This window comes from Eucalyptus grandis, chromosome 6 (assembly GCF_016545825.1).
Source record: "Eucalyptus grandis isolate ANBG69807.140 chromosome 6, ASM1654582v1, whole genome shotgun sequence".
NCBI lineage: Eukaryota > Viridiplantae > Streptophyta > Magnoliopsida > Myrtales > Myrtaceae > Eucalyptus > Eucalyptus grandis.
The window spans coordinates 2,775,642-2,802,244 of NC_052617.1; the positions used below are offsets into that span (position 1 = coordinate 2,775,642).

At 40.3% G+C, this 26,603-nt stretch overlaps 3 protein-coding genes across 3 annotated transcripts; all 3 read right to left on the minus strand.

Annotated features, from left to right (window-relative positions):
- Nucleotides 1–1,582: 1,582 nt before the first annotated feature.
- Nucleotides 1,583–3,655, minus strand: LOC104451124 (cytochrome P450 81Q32). The gene is made up of 2 exons (XM_039315956.1): nucleotides 3,422–3,655; nucleotides 1,583–2,284 (listed from the first exon to the last, which is right to left on the minus strand). The coding sequence occupies exons 1-2, from the start codon at nucleotides 3,653–3,655 to the stop codon at nucleotides 1,664–1,666; spliced, it is 855 nt and encodes a 284-aa protein (XP_039171890.1). The 3' UTR covers nucleotides 1,583–1,663.
- Nucleotides 3,656–3,682: 27 nt separating this feature from the next.
- LOC120294919 (isoflavone 3'-hydroxylase-like) lies at nucleotides 3,683–4,330 on the minus strand. The gene has a single exon (XM_039315957.1). It carries the CDS (start codon nucleotides 4,328–4,330, stop codon nucleotides 3,683–3,685), a length of 648 nt encoding a protein of 215 aa, XP_039171891.1.
- Nucleotides 4,331–10,781: 6,451 nt separating this feature from the next.
- Nucleotides 10,782–13,961, minus strand: LOC104447844 (isoflavone 3'-hydroxylase). The gene is given in 3 exon segments (XM_018876445.2): nucleotides 10,782–11,726; nucleotides 13,020–13,519; nucleotides 13,522–13,961. Coding segments are annotated over 3 exon segments (1,527 nt in total). The 5' UTR covers nucleotides 13,928–13,961; the 3' UTR covers nucleotides 10,782–11,105.
- Between the last annotated feature and the right edge of the window lie 12,642 nt (nucleotides 13,962–26,603).

Below are 26,603 nucleotides of genomic sequence, written 5' to 3' on the forward strand. Positions count from 1 at the left end.
CCCAAGGCTGGCTTCCATTTTTGCAATACAATGGAGAGGAAGGTTGTTCGATTGGAAAAAATGAAAAAAAAAAAAAAAATCCTTTCCCGAGGCACATCTACTGGCACCCCTCTACTAATTGAAATATGTTTCCCCGACTAGTTATATCCCTTCCAAAAAAAATACATAAATGAGAAGTTTATTTGATAAGGTTAATGGATAGGACACCTCAACTACATGCATTACCATACTATGTGGAGGGTTTGATGACTGAGTTCAGACCATTGTGTTCATTAGGTAAAATGGCGAAATGAACCAAGGATCAAAATGCATTGAGCAATGGCCCTTCCACTCGGCACTGTCGATACCGCGGCCAAAAGATGAAGTTGGTAAGGATTAAAAGATTTCTCCATAGTTTTCATCGCCTGTCCAAGGGTGAGCCCTAGGATATCTATCTTTATGAGGAAGAGAAAAAAGCTTAAAGTCTCTATGCTTATTACTACTATTTTACACTTAGGGCAACAAGACATCTATTTACTCTGCCATCTGTCGCTCCATCCCCGCAGGGCATACAACCGGTCAAATAACAAATCAAAGAGAAGCAAGTGGGCAAATAGAAGATTTCAAGAGGCCTGTATCGATCGATTTAAAGATGACTAGTTCCGGAAGAATAAGGGGCATCAAATTTTCCGTATCTTCACGGCTAGCACCAGTGGAAGTAGAGAAAAAGAACCCCGAACCGACAAGCCACGACGCGTGGGGACCTTCATTTTTGGAAAGTACCCAACCAACCATGCCAAGTTTAAAGAGCTCTCTCCAGAAAGAGAGAAGTTCTCAGTGGAAGACCAAGAAAGCTTCAAGAATTTCGTAAAGTGATCATTGAGACTAATCTGCCAAGTAAAAGCGAGAGCAGGGTTACAGCAAGCTGGGAAAGACAGAGCCGTAGGAGATGCTTTCAAGAAAAGCTTACTCCACCAAGGAGCAGGATATATACCGACTGTAATAGTCGGACTCGAAATATCAGGTATGGGCAACTCACTTCAAGTAAATATGGCGAGACGTTAACGACGCAAACACACAAAAGATCACCCATTCCTGGTCCCGTGTAGAGCCACCATCCACCACCACTAGTAGCCGCCACCTATCGTCATCGGCCACTATGGTCGTCATCGCTGCCTAACATTGCTCTCTCTCTCTCTCTCTCTCTCTCTCTCTCTCTCTAACCAACGTGTTTTGTCTGCAACTACCAAATCTTTTTCATTACACAGTAACCTCTAACCCCATGACATTGGAATTGCTAGGGACTCATATCATGTCTAGAGGAGATGCCAATCAAACTCAAAATCCAGAGGACACCGAGGAGATAATCACGTAGCAACTGTAGTTACTCGCGGGTCTTTTCTTTGAACATACATATCATCTTACAATAAAAATAGTCCATAGTGTTCTGATACCTTTCAAAGGCCTAATGAAAGTCCATATGAATGGGCATTTCATCAATACATTATCACTAGACATAAGAACTGGAATTCTTATTCCATTCCACTCTCACTTTGAGGTCATTTTCGCTCCATTCATTTCCACCTCATTTCACTCATACCAATTTGCTTTATTATTGCATATTAGTTCATAAGTATTACGGAGGTTTAACATCACCAAATAAGTTCACTGGAGAATGACCTTCTCAAAGCTGTGTGAGAACATTAGCAATCATGCATCCACGCACTTTGCACAAAGCCTCCAATGGCTCTCTCTTCGGCATTGTGATTCCCATCCCTTCGGACAAGTCCACCGGCTCTTCGCCAATTGGTTCCCACTCGAAGCATTGAATAAGCGCCACTAGAGCCAAACTCACCATTCTATTGGCAAGGCCAGCACCAGGACAACTCCTCCTCCCCATCCCAAACGGCAACAACTGGTATGCATGATCATCTTCTAGTCCCTCATACCTCTTTGATATAAAACTTGTGGGATCATCCCACACTTTTGCATCTCTCTGAATTGCCCATGCATTTACTAGGATCATGGTGCCTTGGGGAACATTGAACCCGCCAATCATGCAATCCTCAGCAGACTCATGAGGCGCTAGGAGTGGTGCCGGCGGAAACAATCGAAGCACCTCATTGATGATGTTTTGAAGGCAAGGTAGCTTCTGGATGTCTGCTTCATTAGCTAGACGGTCTCGGCCAACGACGTCGTCTAGTTCTACTTGAGCTTTTTTCATGACGTCTGGATGGTTGAGTAGGAGGGACATGGCCCATTCTATTGTCACCGCGGATGTGTCTGTGCCCGCACTTAGCATTGACTGTCACGAATTGTGTTTAAGTAACAAAGTATGCTCAATAGTTTCAAAAATAGATCAAACTTGTTTTTCAAACTAAAGAACAATCAGATTCAGACGTAAAGAGGAAAATGCAATGGAAAGGGTAATTGGCCGCTCTTATGGTCTTGTTCATGTATAAGTGCAAACTTTATTTGTTTAATGCATCATGTAGATGTAGAAGTGATGTTCTACGGTGGCTTGTCAATGGTGACAGTTTTTTTTTACGACAGACCTCGGCATGGTTCGACGGGTACTTAGCCCGAATCGATCGGATTCGGAAAACATGCGTAAGTTCAGGAAAGAAAAATAGAATTTGACCTTAGTCATTTTCTGCGCACAGGATAGAAGATCCAACAAATTTTTTAATTGACAATTCTACGCATATTGCGCCCTATAAAAGCTCATTCGTTTTGTCCTTTCTCTTCTTTCTACTTTGTAATCAACGACAAACTAGATGGCAGCCACTATTGAAGAAAGAAAAATGCAGAACCTTGGTGCATATAAGTCTCTCGGATAGAAGCCCAATTCATTGAACCAGTGGATGAAAAGGATTCCACATGAGACCATATAATTCGACGGTACATATGTATCGGGGTCACATACATTAGGATCATGCAATAATGATTAAGAAACCCTATACTCAAAATAGAAAAGAAAAACAAGACCTTTTACGGAATAAATTAAATCATTGATGTGAAACTAGCTTTGCATTCTGTCAGGTATAGAAAAGAAACAAATTATTCGTCAAATTTGTAAAATGCTAAAAGGAGGCAGCGCTTTTAACGTTCTAACTTCATGAAGGTACATGTATTAGAAGATGCTAAACCATCATTCAAACCTAAGGGTTATAGATGATGTTTTTTTTTTTTTGGGAGGCGAGTCAAATTTTTGTCTATTTGCTCCCTTCGCCTCTCGTTGCCCTTCTTTCCAAAACAAACCCACGTGTTCTTACCACTCTAAGCTCGCAAGGTGATACTGCAACAAATGACTTGTTATTCCTATTTTCTTTTGTTGGTGAGCGCCGAAAGACTTCAGTCAAACTCAGAAACATAAATTGTGAAGAACCATCTCACTGTACATGCGTAAGTCAAGTGAACAGAACATGTGTTATGCACATACCAAGATTTGGCCTTTGATGACGTCGTCCGAGTAGCCCTCCAGCAGCATGGAATCGATCATCGTCTTGCTCTCCACCTCTCGGCCGCTGTTGCTTCTCATCCTTCTTGACCGAAGCTCATCTATCATGCCCTGCAAGATCACATCGGACCTCTTAGCCACGTCCACCATCCTCCGTTCTCTCCCCTTGAAGTCCACTACCCTCCTCAGCACCGGCAAGAAATCAACCGGGTCCATCCCGCTCAGCTCGAATGTCTCCTTTATCTACTCCACTAACCGCCTGGCCACCTCGGTGTCACCTGCATCGACGGTAGCCCCAAAGCAGCGCTTCCCAGAGATCATCCTCATGATGATGTTGAAGGACATCTCCTCCAGCCTCGACCTCATCTCCACCCTCGTGAAACCGCCACCCCCTGGCGCCGCCGTGGCCACCTCATAAAGGCTCTTCACGAGGAGCCTTACTTCCTCTAGCCGGCCAGTGAGGGAGCAGGCAAGGCTGTGGGGGGAAAGGATTTTGAGTGCTGTGAGGCGGCGGAGGTTGCGCCACTGGGGCCGATAAGGGGCAAAGCCGATGGTTGTGCCACCATAGAACATAATCTTGGCAAAGAGCAGGCAAGGGCGGTTGGCGAGGACAATGTCATTCCTGGTAAAGCACTCCTCGGCCACGGATGGGGAGGATATGACAACCACGGAGCGAGAGCCAAAGGAGAGGGAGAGGACCGGGCCATAGCGGTTAGAGAGAGACTGAAGGGTCCGGTGAACTGGCTCATTAATAAGGAGGAGGTGGCCGATGATAGGGAGTGAAGGCGGGCTCGGTGGGGAATTCCTCTTGTTGCTTCTCTGCAATTTGAACAAGAAGAGAAGGAAGAGGAAGGAGGATGCTGAGGCGACGTACACCCACCCGTCTTCCATGAAGATGCTGTGGAGTGGAGACCACCGTTGTATGTGATATTGTATTTGAGATTTGAACAAGAAAGATGCTGTGGAAGGAATTGTAGAGATTTGAACAAGAGGATGCTGAGGCGACGTACACCCACCCGTCTTCCATGAAGATGCTGTGGAGTGGAGACCACCGTTGTATGTGATATTGTATTGAGAGAGAGAGAGAGAGAGAGAGAGAGAGAGAGAGAGAGAGTGTGTGTGTGGGGGGAGAGAGATGCGATAGGTTAGAGGATTTATAGGGTTTGTCGGGTCTAATTTTTCACACTTTAAACCATTTGACACATAAAATTGTTGCGAAAGTAAGCAATCTATTGTAAAATATACATAATAACAAAATAGATCAAATAGTGGATTAACGTGGTTCATGTCCACGGAGAGAAGAGTAATGAATTCTACTATAAATCAAGCGATACAATAAAGATTACGACCATCCTTGAGTCAATCAAACACTTTCAGTATTTAGTAAGTCCCAATCACACCCAATAACTAACACGGTGTTTCACCAAATCTTACCACAAGATTTAGTTAGCTATAAACACTTGAATTCTTGGATGTAGTTTCATAAATAAATTCATTGTCAAATGGTACTTCAAGACTTCACATGTCTATCACTACATGAAAAATGCATTTGGTTCAGCTTTCTCAAGGAGCTTTCAACCTCCAATAACCCTTGACAATGCCCCTTGGGAAAATGCTGGAATGTTTGACAAATATTTTGAAGTAAATTTCGGCCAAATGCAAGATTTGGGAATGTTGAAAACCCATTAGTATTCCAAAGTAGCATTTGCAAATTGTTGAAATTAAAATTAAAATATCTTTTACTTTCAAAACTGCGTTTGCCAATTCTTTAGTTTTCTGATTTTGCCCTCTTTGTATTGGTCATCTTCTTCGTGTGAGGATGGCCGATGAGTAGTTGGTGAAGGGTTGACGAGGGTCGCACGACCTCAAGTGACATGACCTCTGGCAACCTTCACCTGAGGTCGCACAACCCTAAGCGACGATCGCTTAGGTCTCGCGCGACCCTCGGCCCCTTGCCAAGCATCAAATAGCCCTCACCTAGGTCTTGTGTGACCTTAGTCGACCACTGTCAATGCTAGATGTGGCTTATTGTCCACCTAAGGCATTCACAGACTCCGGCAAAGGATTTGAATTTAATTTAATAAAACAATATAAAAAACGCGGCCAAAACCCCTTGTCAAAGTTTTTTTTTTTTTTTTCCAAACACTAATTTTTATCAAACGCAATTTACATTTCCCTAAACTTTATTTACTCGAGACTCTATTTTATCACTATGATCCGACTTGAGAAGGTCCTCTGTCTCAATAGTCTTAGCACTTTATCATTAAATTGGCCTGATTTAGTATCATATCCAAAGCCATAATCAACATGTGGTGAGCGGCATCAATTCTTATTAACTCTTTGACATCGAAGTTGACAATTTTTTGGGGGTGCCAACACGTATATAACACTCAACAAATTAAAATGATCACGTGTTAAATAAATTCATGTAAGCCTTTGTTTAGTGATTTCTAAACTAATTACTAGTGTCTTCTAATATACTTAATATGTTCCATACAAATATTTTCTAGGTAAGATTCTCTGACATATCATGAATTTGGGTTGGTTAATCTCATCCCAAATCTATCCCAATCACTATATTATTGCCAGAGTGTCGCGACCTCTTTTTTTTCGGCGCCCGCAATCGGGTATGGGCGCCTAAGGAAGCTAATGGCTCGGCTGAATTTATTAAGCCTGGACTCTCCCAAGTCCACCAATTCACGACTTTAATAGTCTAAGTTTTTAACCTGTAAATCAATTTTTAAATTGGAGTCGCCACTAATCGATTCGGGGTGGGTTGATTAGAAACACAAGTGAAGTATCGGGAGAAATACTCACTCCTGCGCAACCAGAGAAATTAGGATCGGGGACTTGATTACACTAGTTAATCACTAATGCCCTTTCGGTACCTAATCTTGTTTAAACCCCGAGGTTTTTTGGATGTTCGAGGGATTTTCCATGCATTTTGGGAGGAAAACATTTTCTAGGTCTTTTTCTAATTTTTTGGACACAAAAGGGATTTTTTTTTTTGGGGATTTTTTGGTATTTTTGGGAAAATACAAGCCAAAAGGAAAACATTTTCTAGGTCTTTTCTAATTTTTGGACACAAAAGGGATTTTTTTGGGGATTTTTTGGTATTTTTGGGAAAATACAAGTCTTTTTGGCTTTTCTAAAAAAAATTTGGCTTTTTGATGAATTTTTGGCCTTTTTTGGATTTTTGGCATTTTTGGAAAATATGGAATATTTTTTATTTTTTGATTTTTTTGGAAAATAAAATATTTTTATCATTTTTTTACTATTTTTCGATTTTCTGGAAATTAAAACATTTTTTAATATTTTTGGAAAATAAAATGTTTTTTGGATATTTTTGTTTTGTTTTGTTTTTTTAAAAATATATTTCGAAAAGAAAATATATTTTTTGCTTTTTGGAAAATAAATTATTTATTTATTATTAAAATATTATTTTAAAATAAAAAACCGACCCGGGTCGGATCCACGGGTTGTGTTCGACCCGGGTTGGCAACCCGAACGAGGACGGGCTCGCGTTGCGCCCGACTCGGATTTTTATTATTTATTTTTTTGTTTTTTTATTAAAACGACGCCGTGGCCCAAAAGCCCGTTTTCGAAAAGAACCGGGCCGACCCATTGACCCGGTTCGGCGAAACCCTACCCGATTCGCCGAACCGGATTTCCGCCGCCCAAAATCACGGAAACCCTACTCGACTCGCCGACCCGGCTCCGACTCCACAACCCGGCTTCCAACCTCCCTTGGCCTCGCGAAACCCTACCCAACTCACCGACCCGGCTCCGATTCGGCGACCCGGAAAATCGCAAACCCTAGGGTTTGCAAATCCAGCGCCGAGGGAGGAAAACCGAGGCATTACGGCGGCGACGGTGGTGGCGACGGTGACAAACCGCCTACGGGGACAGCGAGGACGAGCAACAACACGGTTGCGCTGGTGTGGTTGGTGGCGACATGGTCCGAGAGGGGGAATGCGACGTCGATAACGCGATCGACGGCGGTGACGGTTATGCACCCGTCCATGACGAGATGGCAAACGGTGGCGGTGACGGGGCAACTCGGCTTCCCGATCTGGCGCGGCGTCGGCAAATCAATCACGGCAACGGCTTCGCGGTGGGGGCACGACAATAAGCTTTCGAATCAACGGCGTCGGGACTTGGTCGAGGCGAACGGCTGCGGCACGGCGTCCGGCGGCAACAACAGGCAAAGCAAGAGAGAATTAGATCCGAGGTGCGGATCTCGGCGGACCTTCCTCGGCCTTGATTTCTTCTCACTCGGCCGATCCGAGCCTCCATCGGCCGGATCGACCTTCTCGAAATCGCTCGCCGCCCGCCTTCCCGAAGTCTCTCGGTGGAAGGTGGGCCGAGCTCGCGACTCGAGCTCTCTCCTGCGCTCGCCCTTCAACCCTTCCCGATGTCTCTTAGTGAAGGATTTCCGAGCTCGCCACACCCTCCGACGATGCTTGCGGCCACCTATTTATAGGCGAAGGAACTCCGGTCGATAGAGGGGCTCGGTCGCCGGCCTCCGGCTTGCCCACCGGTTCCGCTCGGCTAAACCGGTGTCCCATCGAGCTTTCCAAAATGGCTCGCTCGGCATTAATGGCGCCGCGATCTTATCCCCTCCGGCCGACGTCGCCCTACACTCCTCGGCCGTAGGCCATCCTTCGCGCGCGTCGCCGGCCACCGCACGTGAGATGCAAGCGACTGAGGAAGAAGAAGACAGGAGGAAGAAGAAGAGAGAAAAGGGGCTGGGCCAAGGGTGAAGGAAAATGGGCCATATGGGCCAAGCGGAGGGGGAAGAGAAAGGGAAAAGAAAAAAAGGGCTGGGCTTTTGTTTTTTTTTGTTTGTTTGTTTATTAATTATCTTATTTATCCGAAATAAAATAAAAACTTAATAAAATAAAATTAACCTAATTAAAATTGAGTTGTCAACACAGAGTCCGACCCAGACCCGTCACACATTTTCGCATAAAATTTCAAATTAAGCTTAACCAAGACGGTGCAATACTACCAGCGACTCATCATTGGATCATGTTAATAAATTATTTTAAACTAAGTATACAAATAAATCACTTCTATTTGCAGCAACAACCCTTTATTTAAAAAAATCTGTTAGTGGAATCTGGCCAAAAATTAAAAAAGCAACAATGGTGTACTGCCACTTGCAAGTCGCAGTTGAAAAAGAAAGCCATAGAATTGCAAACATAAGACATTAAAAAAAAAAAAATTAAAGCCATTCGATGATAGGTCTGAATTTTAATTTAGAAGTTAGGCTTTAAATGAGGAAAGTTACCAAAAATGTCGATTCATCGAAATTTGACCATGGAGAAATGAAGTAACAAAAAAAATGTCCCTCTAAATTTTAGAGAAGCAATTGTGTGACAATATTTAGTCTACTGTAAGAATAATAGTCTATTCTGAACAAAAAAAAATCAAATAACAAATAAATATAAATTATTGTTGAGTTCACTTCTTCAATAATTTATGATTTACAACAAATTGTTTTTCTAACAATAACCTAAAGAGTGTTATGCTAGCAATATCCAAAATTTTAATAAACCTAATAAAGAAGTCAATTTATTAAATACTAGACCGCCTCAATTTAAAAAAAAAAATTAATAGCATGATAAAGAAATTCATAATAACATTACAACTCGAATAGAAGTTGCAAGAGTTCTAATGCATTTTTCTCAATTAGATGTAAACATATGGTGCATTTGTTTTGCAAAACCTAAATGATTTGAAAATTATTTTGCAAAAAAAAATGAATGACTAAAAATATTTTCATCATTCACGACATAAATTATTATTGATAATGAAAACATTTATTATTGACGAATTTATTTCAAGCAATTCAAATAATCATTTTCAAAAATATTTTCTAAATTATTATTTTCTTGAGATAAAATGAACTATATAATCAATCATATTTATGTTTGACAAAAAAAAATCAATCATATTATGTTTGGATTTGTTGTGAATCACAAATTTTTAAAGAAATGACCATAAAAATTTATAGTTATCTATTATTTGATTTTTTTATTATCTAAAACAGATTTTTATTCTTAGAATAAATTATAAACTATCATCTAATAGTTTCTCTTTATATATCAACCACAAGTTGTCTAAAGGATAAGTTCACACCTATGAATGGACACGAACGGTTCCGTCCTTCGCACTCCTTTCGAAACGTGAAGATTGATGGGCCGAACATTGGCGATTCATCATACAAGAAGGCAAAAACGACAAGGTCGAAGATCATGGTGCTCTTCACCTTGCGGCTCTTTTGATTGTGGAAGAAACCAAATGGAAATAGTCATGCCTTATCCTTCCCAGCGATCGGATACCAATTTCGAAGGCCCTTTAGCCTGGGAGTCGGCACACTTCTTGATCACGTCTCGTTTGTAACCGTATAATTACAGGAACGTGCGGTGGTAATTAAGCCCGAAAATATCGCAACAAATAATGATATTGTTCTATGACGTCAGACATGTTGTCGTGTTCGAGTTCGATGTCGTAACCCGCCGTCCGCGGGTTGCATGCTGAAGGTGTAAGGCCGGGCACTCAGGCCCTGCGGTTCGGCATAAGATGCCCCAGAATCCCACTGAACTCAATCCTGATTCCATTTTAGGTCCCGACACCTAAATTATGGTGAATTTCGATGGAAAATCCCACCCAACCTCCCTCACCGGACAATATTCTAGCAAAATTTTCTAGCCTAAAGTAATGTGTCATCTTGTGGAAATTAGGGCACCTTTGATTTAAAACACGTTGTTATGTCGTCGAAATAAAAATATTGACTTTTTAAAAATAATCTTGATGTTATCCAGCTATAAATAGATAATTTGATTCTATGTGCAAAAGGAAAACCTTAATTAGACTAGACCCAACCCTATGTCATTTATCTAGGAGATCGTACAATGATTAAATCAAGTTTTTGAGGCTGGAAAATTGATAATGGACCTGATTATGAGTCCAATGGCCACTGGTAAAAAGAATTGTCCAAAAAATCATAAATATATATGTACCGATTATAATAGTTGGACTCGAATCATCAGGTATGGGCAACTCACTCCAAGTAAATATGGCAAGACGTTAACGATGCAAACGCACAAAAGATCACCCATTCCTGGTCCCATGTAGAGCCACCATCCACCACCATTAGTAGCCGCCACCTCTCTCTCTCTCTCTCTCTCTCTCTCTAACCAACGTGTTTTGTCTGCAACTACCAAATCTTTGTCATTACACAGTAACCTCTAACCCCATGACATTGGAATTGCTAGGGACTCATATCATGTCTAGAGGAGATGCCAATCAAACTCAAAATCCAGAGGACACCGAGGAGATAATCACGTAGTAACTGTAGTTAATCGCAGGTCTTTTCTTCGAACATACATATCATCTTACAATAAAAATAGTCCATAGTGTTCTGATACCTTTCAAAGGCCTAATGAAAGTCCATATGAACAGGCATTTCATCAATACATTATCACTAGACATAAGAACTGGAATTCTTATTTCATTCCACTCTCACTTTGAGGTCTTTTTCGCTCCATTCATTTCCACCTCATTTCACTCATACCAATTTACTTTATTATTGCATATTAGTTCATAAGTATTACGGAGGTTTAACATCACCAAATAAGTTCACTGGAGAATGACCTTCTCAAAGCCGTGTGAGAACATTAGCAATCATGCATTCACGCACTTTGCACAAAGCCTCTAGTGGCTCTCTCTTCGGCATTGTGACTCCCGTCCCTTCGGACAAGTCCACCGGCTCTTCGCCGATTGGTTCCCACTCGAAGCATTGAATAAGCGCTGCTAGAGCCAAACTCACCATTCTATTGGCAAGGCCAGCACCAGGACAACTCCTCCTCCCCATCCCAAACAGCAACAACCGGTATGCATGATCATCTTCTAGTCCCTCATACCTCTTTGGTATAAAACTTGTGGGATCATCCCACACTTTTGCATCTCTCTGAATTGCCCATGCATTTACTAGGATCATGGTGCCTCGGGGCACGTTGAACCCGCTGATCATGCAATCCTCAGTAGATTCATGAGGTAGTAGGAGTGGTGCCGGTGGAAACAATCGAAGCGCCTCATTGATGATGTTTTGAAGGCAAGGTAGCTTGTGGATGTCTGCTTCATTAGCTAGACGGTCTCGGCCAACGACGTCGTCTAGTTCTGCTTGAGCTTTTTTCATTAAGTCTGGATGGTTGAGTAGGAGGGACATGGCCCATTCTATTGTCACCGCGGATGTGTCCATGCCAGCACTTAGCATTGACTGTCACAAATTGTGTTTAAGTAACAAAGTATGCTCAATAGTTTCAAAAATAGATCAAACTTGTTTTCCAAACTAAAGAACAATCAGATTCAGACGTAAAGAGGAAAATGCAAAGGAAAGGGTAATTGGCCGCTCTTATGGTCTTGTTCATGTATACGTGCAAACTTTATTTGTTTAATGCATCATGTAGATGTAGAAGTGATGTTCTACGGTGGCTTGTCAATGGTGACAGTTTTTTTGACGACATACTTCGGCATGGTTCGATGGGTACTTAGCTCGAATCGATCGGATTCGGAAAACATGCGTAAGTTCAGGAAAGAAAAATAGAATTTGACCTCAATCATTTTCTGCGCACAGGATAGAAGATCCAATAAATTTTTTAATTGACAATTCTACGCATATTGCGCCCTATAAAAGCTCATTCGTTTTGTCCTTTCTCTTCTTTCTACTTTGTAATCAACGACAAACTAGATGGCAGCCACTATTGAAGAAAGAAAATGCAGAACCTTGGTGCATATAAGTCTCTCGGATAGAAGCCCAATTCATTGAACCAGTGGATGAAAAGGATTCCACATGAGACCATATAATTCAACGGTACATATGTATCGGGGTCACATACATTAGGATCATGCAATAATGATTAAGAAACCCTATACTCAAAATAGAAAAGAAAAACAAGACCTTTTACGGAATAAATTAAATCATAGATGTGAAACTAGCTTTGCATTCTGTCAGGTATAAAAAAGAAATAAATTATTCGTCAAATTGGTAAAATACTAAAAAGAGGTGGCGTTTTTAACGTTCTAACTTCGTGAAGGTACATGTATTAGAAGATGCTAGACCGTCATTTAAACCTAAGGGTCACAGATGATGATTTTTTATGTTTTTTGGGAGGCGACTCAAATTTTTGTCCATTTGCTCCCTTCACCTCCCGTTGCCCTACTTTCCACCTTTCCTATTCCTTCTATGTCGTAGTGTTAAAACCGAAAAATATATGTTGTTTTCCTTATGCTTCTTCACGTTTTTGATAAAACCTATGCTCAAGAGATAGCTGTCCATACACTATAAGGGATGTATGGATTCTTGAAAAGAGAGGAGCCATGGGGTCCCCCGGACCGCCTACCACTCTAAGTTCGCAAGGCGATGCTGCAACAAATGACTAGTTATTCCTATTTTCTTTTGTTGGTGAGCGCCGAAAGACTTCAGTCAAACTCAGAAATACAATAATTGTGAAGAACCAACTCACTGTACTTTGCATAAGTCGAGTGAACAGAACATGTGTTATGCACATACCAAGATTTGGCCTTTGATGATGTCGTCTAAGTAGCCCTCCAACAGCATGGAATCAATCATCGTCTCGCTCTCCACCTCTCGGCCGTTGTCGCTTCTCTTCCTTCTTGACCGGAGCTCATCTATCATGCCCTGCAAGATCACATCGGACCTCTTAGCCACGTCCACCATCCTCCGTTCTCTCCCCTTGAAGTCCACTACCCTCCTCAGCACCCGCAAGAAATCACCCGGGTCCATCCCACTCAGCTCGAGTGTCTCCTTCATCAACTCCACGAACCGCCTAGCCACCTCGGTGTCACCCGAATCGACGGTAGCCCCAAAGCAGCGCTTCCCAGAGATCATCCTCATGATGATGTTGAAGGACATCTCCTCCAGCCTCGACCTCATTTCCACCCTCGTGAATCCGCCACCCCCTGCCGCTGCCGTGGCCACCTCATAAAGGCTCTTCACGAGGAGCCTTACTTCCTCCAGCCGGATGGTGAGGGAGCAGGCAAGGCGGTGGGGGAAAGGATTTTGAGTGCTGTGAGGCGGCGGAGGTTGCGCCAGTGGGGCCCGTAAGGGGCAACGCCGATGGTCGTGCCACCATAGAGCATAATCTCACCAAAGAGTAGGCGGGGGCGGTTGGCGAGGATGATGTCATTTCTGGTAAAGCACTCCTCAGCCGCGGATGGGGAGGATATGACAACCACGGAGCGGGAGCCAAAGGAGAGGGAGAGGACCGGGCCGTAGCGGTCGGAGAGAGACTGAAGGGTCCGGTGGACTGGCTCTTTAATAAGGAGGAGGTGGCCGATGATAGGGAGTGAAGGCGGGCTTGGTGGGAGATTCCTCTTGTTGCTTCTCTGCAATTTGAACAAGAAGAGAAGGAAAAGGAAGGCGGATGCTGAGATAAGGTGCATCCCCACGTCTTCCATGAAGATACTACGGAGACTACGTGTCCCGGGGGGTTTGGGGGTGGGGGTGGGGGTGGGGGTGGGGGGAGGAAGAGATATAGTGGGGAGAGGGATGACATGGTTTTATAGGGTTTGCGGTGTCTAAACCATTTCTAGCTATGAAATAATTTTCCGTGCAAACGACAAAAGATTTTGTGTAATTGACATTTCCACGTGTATTGCGCCCTATAATTGCTCTAATTTTGTCCTTTCTGCTTCTTTCTCCTTCGAAATCTACAACAATCTAAAAAGCGGCCACCATTGAAGAAAAAAAATGCATTGTCCTGTCACACATCACTCTCGGGGATGTGAGCCCGATTCATTACACTTTGGATGAAAGGACTCCACCCTAGAAAAAACAACCCTATACGGTCCATCAATGCATATGCATTGGGCTCACATTCATTGTGATCATGCAATAATGACAAAGAAAAAACAACCCTATACTCAAAATAGAAAAGAGAAACGAGATTATTTAAAATATAAATCATATATGTGAAACCAGTTTGAATTTTGTCAACCATTAAAAAAAAATTAATTGTAATATCCTTAGAAAGAGCTGCCGTTTTTAATGGTCTAAATTCACGAAAGTACGTGTATTGGAAGATTCTCAACCATCATTCAAAGCTAAGGGTATTGAAATGCCTTTTTGTTTAGGAAGTAGGTCATATTTTTGTCCATTCGCTCTCTTCACCTCTTGTTTCCTTTCTTTCCAGACGAACCCCCGTGTTCTTACCACTTTAAGCTCACAAGGCGGTATAGCAGCAAATGACTTGTTATTCCTATTTTCTTTTGTTGGTGAGCGCCCAAAGACTTCAGTCAAACTCATAAGTATAAATTGAGAAGAACCATCTCACTGTACATGCATAAGTCAAGTGAACAGAACATGTGTTATACACATACCAGGATATGACCTTTGATGATGCCGTCCGAGTAGCCCTCTCACAGCATGGAATCGACCTGAGCTCGTCTATCACGCCCTGCAAGATCACATCGGACCTCTTGGCCACGTCCACCATCCTCCTCTCTCTCCCCTTGAAGTCCACCACCCTCCTCAGTGCCGGCAAGAAATCGCCTGGGTCCGTCCCGCTTGGCTCGAGTGTATCCTTTATCACCTCCATGAACCGCTGGCCACCTCGGCATTGCTCGTGTCGACAGTAGCTGCTAAGTAGCACTTCCCAGAGATCATCCTCATAATGATGTTGATGGCAAGCTCCTGCAGCCTTGACCTCATCTCCACCCTTACGGAACCCCCACCCCCTACTGCCACCGCAGTCAACTCAGAGAGGCTCTTCACGAGTAGCCTCACTTCCTCTAGCCAAATGGTGAGGGAGCCAGCAAGGCGGTGCAACAAAAGGATTCCAAGGGCCGTGAGGCGGCAGAGGTTGGGCCAATGGGGGCCATAAGGGGCGATGCTGATGGTGGTGTTGCACTGGCTACGGATGGGGAGGATATGACAACCACGGAGCAAGAGCCGGAGGAGAGGGAAAGGACGGGCCGTAGCGGTCGGAGAGAGACGGGAGGGTCTGGTGGACCGGCTCTTTAATAAGGAGGAGGTGGCCGATGATTGGGAGTGGTGGGCTCAGCAGGAGATTCCTCTTGTTGCTTCTCTGCAATTTGAACAAGAAGAGAAGGAAGAAGAAGGAGGATGCTGAGGCTAACGTACACCCACCTGTCTTCCATGAAGATGCTGTGGAGTGGAGACTACCGTTGTATGTCATATTTTATTTTAAAGGGTGAAAAATTAGACCCGCAAACCCTATAAATCCTCTAACCTATCGCATCTTTCTCCCCACTCACTCTCTCTCTCTCTCTCTCTCTCTCTCTCTCTCTCTAAATAAATGCGAAAGTAAGTGATCTAATGTAAAATATACAAAATAACAAAATAGATTGAATACTATCTTAACGTGGTCCACAGGGAGAGCAATAATAAATTTTATTATAGATCAAGTGATAGAATGAAGATTACGAACATCCTCGAGTCAATCAAACACTCCCAGTATTTTATAAGTTTCAATTACACCCAATAACTCACACGGTATTTCACCCTACAATTCCTCACAAAATAATTTCTCAATCTCATGAACCAATTAAACAAATGTTACCACAAGATTTAATCAGCTATAAACACTTGAATTCTTGGATGTAGTTTCATGAATAAATTCACTATCAAATGGTACTTCAAGACTCCGCATGTTTATCGCTATGTGAAGGATGTGTTTGATTCAGCTTTATCAATAGGTTTTCAACCTCAATACCCCTTGGCATGGCCCCTTGGGAAAATGCTGGGATGTTTAGCAAATATTTTGAAATAATTTTCGACCAAATGTAAGATTTGGGAATGTTGAAAAGCCACTGGCATTCCAAAGTAGCATTTGCAAAATGTTGAAATTAAAATTAAAATATTTTTTCTTCCAAAACTACCCTTGCCAATTAATTAGTTTTCTAATTTTTCCCTCCTTATAATTATTTGTCTTCTTCATGTGAGGATGGCCGAAGAAGGCCGAATATGGCTGGTGAAGGATCGACACCCCGGGTGACATGACCTCTGGCGACGTTCACCCAAGGTTGTGCAACCCTAGGCGACAATTGCCTAGGTCTTGCGCAACCCTTAGCCCCTTACCGAGGCACACGACATCAAACAGCCCTCACCTAGGTCTCATGTGAGCTCAATTGATAACCGTTGACCCTAAATTTGGCTTACTGTCCGCCTAAGCCCTTCATAGACTCTGGCGAAGGATTTGAATTTAATTTAATATAAAATATAAAAAAAACGCAGGCAAAATCCCTTGTCAATTTTTTTTTTTTTGCCAACACTAATTTTTTCCAAACGCAATTTACATTTCTCTAAAAAAATTTGATTTTCGGCATTTATTACATTAATACCCAAAAGCCTATTTGTAAAATTTGAATCAAGCTTAGCCATAGACTGCATCCTATTTTTGTTTTAATGAACATGGGCGCTTTCATTTTTTATTCTTTATATATTAACGCGGCGACCGGAGGTGGGGGAGGAGAAAAGCAAACCCCTGCTTTTCAGCTTCCTTTCCTTTCCTTTCCCTGACAAAAGACATGGCTGCAGACGTACAGGTAGATATCTATATGGGAATTGTGGGCCCCTTTTCGGTCTTGTAGTGCCCCTTCATTTAATTAGCTGAGAGAAATTTCAGTCTTTTACCGCTCCAACACTAACCCAATTTCCGTACATATCCCTCGTCCGTAAGAATGTATTTAATAATTATTCTGTTTTCAAAAATAAATTTTAATCAAAAATAAATTTTCTTAATTCCATTCTTTAAATGAATTTATAAGCATTTTAAAACATTTAGTAAATGTTCAAAATTTTTATTTTTGGGATAAAAATGCATTTGATAAAACTTTTAAACATTTTTATTTCTTTTTAATTTTTTTAAAATTTTATTATATTTTTCTTATCTTTCTCTTTTTTTTTCCTTTTTTTTTTCTTCTTCCTCTTTCTTTGTGGCTGCCGATAATCGGTTGAGCGAGGTCCAAAGAAGCTCGCCAAAGTCTTACCGAGGCCGGGGTGAGGTCCGACAAACTCGCCGAAGGCTGGCTTGGCCATCGACGAAGCTTGGCCTCGCCATGTCTAATAGGCCAATGCTCGCAATGGCCAAGCGAGCCTATGACGAACTCATTGGATCTCACCCAATTGATCACCGGCCATCGTCGGTAGAGACGACAGTGGCCTGGGACCGATTAGGAGGAAGAAGAAAGGAGAAGTAGAAAAGAATAAAAGAAAAGAGAAAAAAAAAGAAAAGTTGGACTTGATTATGAAATCATTTTCGAAAACAAAAACTACTTTTTTTAACTTCTTGGTTCTATTTTAAATCTATTCTATTGGATAAAAAAAATTGTTTTCAAGAATAAAAAATTTATCAAATGGATTTATATTCTTTTTTGTTCCAGGGGAACCAAAAAAAAAAAAAAAAAATAGAATCAAGCATTATTTGGAATGTTATCAAATAGGGCATCGATTTCCTTTTTTTTTTTTAATTTCTAAAATTTATATATTTTCTTTGAACTCAAACTTGAAACATATATTAACAAATGTAATACTCCATATATCATAATTATAATTAGAACGTATTTGTTATTTCTACATTCGTGACTCATAACTACAATAAGTAGTTATTGGACACATTGAGATTTTTTTTTTTTTTTTTTTTGTACATTGGTCATTGGAAATTCTTTTTAATTTACTTACCAAAAGAAATTCTTTTAATTTTGCTAATAAGGCCATGTTTGCTTGAAAATTACTCCCTTTAAATTGTTGAATGACGATAAATATTATCACACTTTGATTGATCAAATCTTGGTCAGATATTTCTCACTTCGAATTGATGAACAATTGTGTCGTAGGAAAGAGAACACATATCTCTTAGAAAGAATAAGAGCAAGTGTTTGATTAACAACAGAAAATAAACATCTTTAGGGACAGGAAATTTCTAGAAAATTACTGGAGATAAATTGTAGGTAAAGTGCATTGACAGAAGTAAATTTTGTTCTTTGTATGGTTGCGCATGTCCTTTCCTCTTTAGAAGCGCTCCTTTTATAACCCGTGGGTGGCTGGCCTCTCTTAATAAACGTTTCCCACTCAGTGAAATCAAATTTCAGCTCCTTTGAATGTATAGTTGCTCCTATCTCAGGAGCTTTACTATAGGTAATTGTGTCAAGTTTTAACTTTCAAACTAAGGGGGATGGGGGTGGGGACGCATAAGTTTCAGGAGCGGGCTTCGACTCCCACGCCCTGCAAGAGGTAGGGCAAAAGTCTAAGAGTGAGTGTAGAGTAGGAATAGAGTAGGACTGACAAAAAAAAAAAAAAAAAAAAACTAGTGATAAGATTTTGGACTGTGTATATTTGTTTCAAGGTTTTTTGAATAAAGATTATTAAAGGATGTGTTTATTAACACACCTCTAATCCTAACTTCTACATTATTTCTCTTCTTTTATTTTTTTATCTTCTTGCTGGATCTTTAGATCTTGTGGCTTATCAAGAGATTTTTACTACTTTTGGATTGTACTTCTATACTCGTTGTTGAAGATAGTGAAATGCCTCTCTCTCCTCATGATTTTTCCCATTTTGAGTCTCTACATACATCTTGTGTCTTATATGGCTTTGATTTTTCTTTTATCCTTTACTACTTAAACTTCGCTTAGTGCATCTTTCAGCTTTGTTTCGCAACAAACTAATTGACTCGATTACATATTAGTTCATAGGCATTACGGCATTTGAGCATTTGAACATGACCAAGATAAATTCACTGGAGAACGACCTTCTCAAAGTTGTGCAAGAACATTATCAATCACGCATTCACACACTTTTGCACATAGCCTCTAATGGTTGTCTCTTGGGCATTGTGAGTCCCATCCCTTTTGACAAGTCCACTTGCTATTCATCGATTCGTTCCCACTCGAAGCATTGAAGAAGCACCGCTAGAGCCAAACCCACCACTATTGGCAAGTCCAGCTCTGGGGCAACTCCTCCTCCCCATCCCAAACGGCAACAACTGGTTTGCATGATCCCCTTCCAATGCCTCATATCTATCTGGTTTGAAATTTGTTGGATCATCCCACACTCTTGGGTCTCTTTGAATAGTCCATGCATTTACTAAGACCATGGTGCCTCGGGGCACATTGAACTCACCAATTGTGCAATCCTCTGAGGACTCATGGTGTACTAGGAGCGGCGTCAGCGGAAACAATCAGAGGGCCTCATTGATGATGTTTTGGAGAACGGCAGCTTGTGGATGTTTGCTTCATTGGCTAGACAGTCTTGGCCTATGACATTGTCTAGTTCTGCTCAAGCTTCATCCATCATGCCTGGATGGTTGAGTAGGAGGGACATGGCTCATTCTATTGTCCCTGCAGATGTGTCCATGCCCACACCTAGGATTGTCTACCGCGAATCATAGTTAGATTATCAACTAAGTATGCTTAGTTGTTTCAAAGAGAGATGAAACTGGTTTCTAAGATCAGATGAAAAAGAGGAAAATGCAAACGAAAAGGTTCAGTTGCGAGTCAATATCTATAAATGGTCGCTCTCATGGTCTTATTCATGTAAACTCCAAAATTTATGTAAAATACATCATGCAGATATAAATGTAATTCGACTAGCCAGTACATGTACTCTACAAGTTTTACTAGTAAAATCATTTGACTTGCATAAATTTTATAATGAAGGAGTCCCCAATTTTGATCAACTCAAGCTAACATAGATATCTGCCAGAGTATGGCGTGGACAATTTAAATAGCAGTTAACATTCTAGGAAAAGAAAAGTGTTGGCATGATCCCCAACTCACATGCATCTTAAGAGATGGGCTCCATATGATAGTCAAATGATCCAATGAGGTATCAATATCTCAATCACATGCACAGGGATCGTGCAATGATAAATTAGAAAGATGACTATTACCAAAATAGAAAAGAAGCATGTGACCTTTAAGTGGATATACCACATAAGAGAAAAAGGAAAAGGCAATTCTCCTTCTTCTATTCTTTGTCAAATCAGTATTGGCCTCTATCGAGTATAATAAAAACAATTAAATTGAAGGATAAATGCATAAGAAATCCTAAAACTTGTCATGGAGGTACAATTGACTCCTAAAACATATAAAAAGTGCAATCAAGTCATAAAACTTATCAAATTAGTGCAATCAAATACTTTTATTAACTCTTTCCAACTTTACTAATAGAAAATATTGGCGTAGCTTTTTTTTTATATATATTTTCTTTCTCCTACGTGGTGGTGACGTATCTGAATCATGAAACATAAGACCAAAATGTTGTTTTATACAATTTTTTTAAATTAAATTTTTAAAAATAAGCTAAATTATATGAGAGAGAGAGAGAGAGAGATTGCAACCCTCCCCACCATCGCCAAGAAGGACCAGCAAGGATTGCTGGCCATCTTGCACCCTCACCAATGCTTTCTGCTGATGGTGGGGTGGCGACAGCAAGAGCTTGCAGTCTTCCCAGCTTTTTTTTTTTTTGGTCGATCAGTCTTCCCAGCTTGGTTTCTCCTTTTCTTTAAATTTAGCTTATTTTTTTAAATTTAATTTAAATAAAATTTGTATTAAAACTCATTTTTAAACTAAAATAACATCATTTTAATCATGTCATCACCATATAATATAATGAAAATAATAATAAAAAGTTACGTCAACTTTTTTTGTTAGTCAAATTGGATAAAATTAAACTAAAGATTTGATTGAATTAATATGACAAGTTTTAAAACTCAATTACATTTTTTGTAATTTTACAAATTTTAAGACTGAATTACACTTTCATAACAAATTTTAGAACTTTCATGCCCTATCTCTTATGTTAATATAGACAGTTAGATTTGTGGAGCTGTCATTTTTAACGGTCTTATATATGAGGGTCAAAGAAAAGGCCTTGTTACGGGAGTGGTCCTATTTTTGTTCATCTGCTCCATCATCCCTCGTTTCACTTATTTCCAAACAAAGCCACGCGCGTTCTTACCACGTTAAACTCACCGAGCAATATCCCAACAAATGGCTCGTTTTTCCTATTTTGGCAAGACAATAAAGAATATAGAACCATCTCACTATACATGCATAAAGGAGAAAGTTACCAAAAAAATTCCTAAACATATTACAACTGTGTTAATTCGATCTTAAACTTTTTAATTTCGCCAATTAAATCCAAATATTTTCACATTTGTCAATTGACTTCATCTGATCAATTTTTAGGTTGAAAATCGCTAAATTAGACATCGGCTGAGTCATGTGACATAGTTGTCATTGACGTTAATATTTTTAAGTGACATTTTAATAAATCTTTTCTTTTCTTTTCTTTTTTATTCTAGACTTAGGGCCAGCAAAGGCATCCTGGCCCAAAATCAAGGAAAAAATAAGAAAAGAAAAAATTAAATAGAAAAAAATTAAAAAGTTGAAAATGTTTTTAAAAATAATTAAAAATATCAACGTTGATGCCAAACATGCCACATATCCATACTAGAAGTTTTGGCCAAAATTAGTCGAATAAAATTAGTCGAATAAACTCAATTGACAAAATGAGAAATGTTATAAGACTCAATTGACACAAATAAAAAGTTTAAAATTGAAATTGTATGACTGTAATAGGTTTAAGGCTTTATTTGTACTTTTATCTATACTTCTTGCATGAACTCAAGTGAACAGAACTTGTGTTATACGCATACCAGGATCTGGCCCTTGATGATGTCGTCCGGGTAGCCCTCCGACGGCATGGAATCGATCGTCATCTTGCTCTCCACCTCTCGGTCACCGTCACTTCTCTTCCTTCTCGACCTAAGCTCGTCTATCATCCCCTGCAACATCACATCGGACCTCTTGGCCACGTCCACCATCCTCTGCTCTCTCCCCTTGAAGTCCACTACCCTACTCAACTCTGGCAAGAAATCGTCAGGGTTTGTCCCGCTCAGCTCGAATAACTCAGTTATCACAGTTATCACCTCCCTGAACCGCTGGGCCACCTCGGCATTGTCCGCGTCAGCAGCAACCCCGAAGTAACGCTTCCTGGAGATCATCTGCCTAATGATTTCATCTCCACCCTCGCGAAACCGCCGCCCCCTGCCTCATAGAGGCTTCTCACGAGGAGCCTGAATTCCTCTAGCCGGACAGCAAGGGAGCTGGCAAGGTGGTGCGGGGAAAGGATTTGGAGGCCGTGAGACAAAGGAGGCTTCGCCAGTGGAGACCGTAAGAGGCAGTGCTAATGGTGGTCTGGCCGTCGGCCATAATCTCGGCGAAGAGCCTGCAGGCGCAATTGGCGAGGACGATGTCATTCCTGGTAAAGCACTCTCAGCGACCGATGGGGAGGATACGACCACTGCGGACTGGGAGCTAAAGGAGAGCGAGAGGACCAGGCCCTAGCAGTCGAAGAGGGACTAGAGAGGCCGGTGGACCGGCTTTTTCATGAGGAGGAGGCGGCCGATGATGGGGAGTGAGGATGGACTCGGTGGGACATTTCTCTTGTTGCTTCCCTGCAATTTGAACAAGAAGAGAAGGAAGAGGAAGGAGGATGCTGAAAGAATGTACACCCACGCGTCTTCTATGAGCATGTGATGGAGGCTCCGTGAGAGAGAGAGAGAGAGAGAGGACGGGTAGAGAGATGTAAGAAGTAAGAAGTTTTACAAGGTAAGTTCTACAAGGTACGTTGGGTCAAATTTTTAACCCCTCATACCATTTCTCAATGGCAGAGTAACACATATCAAATTATTCATAGAAATTGGGATACAAAACTTCATGTTGCCTATATTATTTGTTATCTCTACATCCATGACTTATAACCATGACCAAATACATCTTGGAACTATTAAACTAATAAAGACACGGGAACTAGAAAGCTCGATAAAAATATTGAACTAGAAAATGCACTTATACATATAAGAACTTGAACTTTGACTCTTGAAACCTATGACACACTTAAGACTCATAAAACTATGACTAAATACATTTACTAGATGCAAAGTAATTAAACTTAGACTCTAGTTTTGTTCTCCAACCTTAGTGGCCCAATAAACATCTTGGAAGATCAACCGACATCGATGCAAATAGATCAAAAGAATCCCCAATTGCTATGTGGTTGATTAGCAGTCTCAAAATCGACTTCAAACTTGTGTATTGATATCTTCATAGTTAATCAATAACCATGAAAGCGACAACTAATTCATTAAATCGTTAACTAACACATAATTGACATCTGCAAACCCATCGAATCAAACTATAGCCAAAATTGGCCTTTGCTTCTAAACAAAATGATTGAGCTGAATTAATCGACAAGGTATGAATTGAGCTTACGAATTGATTGATATATCCCGGGCTCTCGCACCAATTAGTAAATTGTGCCCACTCATTAAAATCAGATTTTGACTACATATTTGATTGTATAATTTTTCTCGCTCAGGAAACTCGACCGTGACAACTAATTGACTTGGCTACAATAATTGTATTTCTACAACTTTCAAACAACACCTTTGATAATTGCTACCGCCTAAGACTTCGACTACGATTAACCTGTTCCCCCTATTTTCATCCCTGTAGTCAAATTGATTTCAGCCAAACTTGGTGAATCGATGTCAATGTTGCTCGCCATGAATGACTTTGACTTGAATGACGTCGACTCAGCTATCAGTCAAACACGTTCCCCATTGTCAACCTAATTCTATTTGCTTCTTAGAATCAACATCCGTTTGACTGTCCATTTTATACGTGGTCTATATCACATCACTTGTGTTGGTCAATATATTGTTTACCCCTTCCTTATTGATACCCATCATGTTCTATTAATAAGTCCATACTCATAATCGGACTTGACTTTATGTACTCGAGACTCTACTTCATCACTACGATCCAACCTGAGAAATTCCTCTTTGCCTCAATAGTCTTAGCACTTCATCATTAAATTGGCCTGATTTAGTATCATATTCAAAGCCATAATCAACGTATTGTGAGAGGCATCAATTCTTATTAACTCTTTGACATCGAAGTTGACAATTTTTTTGGGGTGCCAACACGTATATGACACTCAATAAATTAAAATGATCATGTGTCAAATAAATTCATGTAAGCCTATGTTTAGTGATTTCTAAACTAATTGCCAGTGTCTTCTAATATACTTAATAAGTTCCATACAAATATTTCTAGGCAAGATTCTCTGACATATCATGAATTTGGGTTGGTTAGTCTGATCCCAAATATATCCCAATAACTATATTGTTGCCAGAGTCCGATCCAGACCCGCCACACATTTTCGCATAAAATTTCAAATTTAGCTTCACCAAGACAGTGCAATACTACCAGCGACTCATCACCGGATCATGTCAATAAATTATTTTAAACTAAGTAAACAAATAAATCACTTCTATGTGCAGCAACAACCGTTTATTACAAAATGTGTTTGCGGAATCTGGCCAAAAATAAAAAAGCAAAAACGGTGTACTGCAATCTGCAAGTCGCAGTTGAAAAAGAAAGCCATATAATTGCAAACGCAAGACATTAAAAAAAAAATTAAAGCCATTCGACGATAGGTCTGAATTTTAATTTAGAAGTTAGGCTTTAAATGAGGAAAGTTACCAAAAATGTCGATTCCTCAAATATTTGACCACGGAGAAATGAAGTAACAAAAAAAAAAAAAAAAAAAGCCTCTCTAAAATTTTAGAGAGACGATTGTGTGACAATCTTTAATCTACTATAAGAATAAGAATCTATTCTGAACAACAAAAAATCAAATAACAAATAAATATAAATTATTGTTGAGTCAACTTCTTCAAAATTTATGATTCATAACAAACTATTTTTCTCACAATAGCCTAAAAAGTATTATGCTAGCAAAACCCAAAATTTTAATTAACCTAATAAAGAAGTCCGATTTATTAAATACTAGTCCGCCTCAATTTAAAAAATAAAATTTAATTTAATTGCATGATAAAGAAACTCATAATAACATTACACTCGAAGAGAAGTTGCAAGAGTTCTAATGCATTTTTCTCAATTAGATGTAAACATATGGTGTGTTTATTTCGCAAAACCTAAATGATTTGAAAAGTATTTTCCCAAAAAAAAAAAAAATTGATCACTTAAATCACTTACAAAAATGAATGACGAAAAATATTGTCATCATTCGCGACATAAATTGTTATTGATAATAAAAAATTTATTATTGATGAATTTATTTCAAGCAATTCAAATAATCATTTTCAAAAATGTTTTTAAAATTGTTTTTCTCTCTAAAAAAAAGGAATTGTATAATCAATCATAATTATGTTTGACAAAAAAAAATCAATCATATTATGCTTGAAATTTGTTGTGAATCCCAAATTCCCATAAAAATTTATAGTTATCTATAATTTGATTTTTTTATTATCTAAAATAAATTGTTACTCTCACAATAAATTATAAATTATCATCTAATCGTTTCTCTTTTTGTTTCAACCACTAGTTGTTCGGAGGATGAGTTCACACTTATGAATGGACACGAACGGTTCCGTCCTTCGCACTCCTTTCGAGACGTGAAGACTGATGGGCCGAACATTGACTATTCATCATACAAGAAGGGCAAAAACGACAAGGTCGAAGATCATGGTGCTCTTCACCTTGTGGCCCTTTGGATTGTGGAAGAAACCAAATGGAAATAGCCATGCCTTATCCTTCCCAGCGATCGGATACCAATTTCCGAGGCACTCCAGCCTGGGAGTCGGCACACTTCTTTATCACGTGTCGTTTGTAACAGTAAAATTACAGGAACGTGCGGTGGTAATTAAGCCCGAAAATATCGAAACATATAATGATATTGTTTTATGACGTCAGACATGTTGTCGTGTTCGAGTTCGATGTCGTAACCCGGCGTCCGCGGGTTGCATGCTGAAGGTGCAAGGCCGGGCACTCAGGCCCTGCGGTTCGGCATGAGATGCCCCAAAATCCCACTGGACTCAATCCTGGTTCCATCTTAGGTCCCGACACCTAAACTATGGTGCATTTCGACGGAAAATCCCACCCAACCTCCCACACCTGACAATATTCTAGCAAAATTTTCTAGCCTAAAGTAATGTGTCATCTTGTGGAAATTAGGGCACCTTTGATTTAAAACACGTTGTTATGTCGTCGATATAAAAATATGAGTTAATACCCCGAAAAA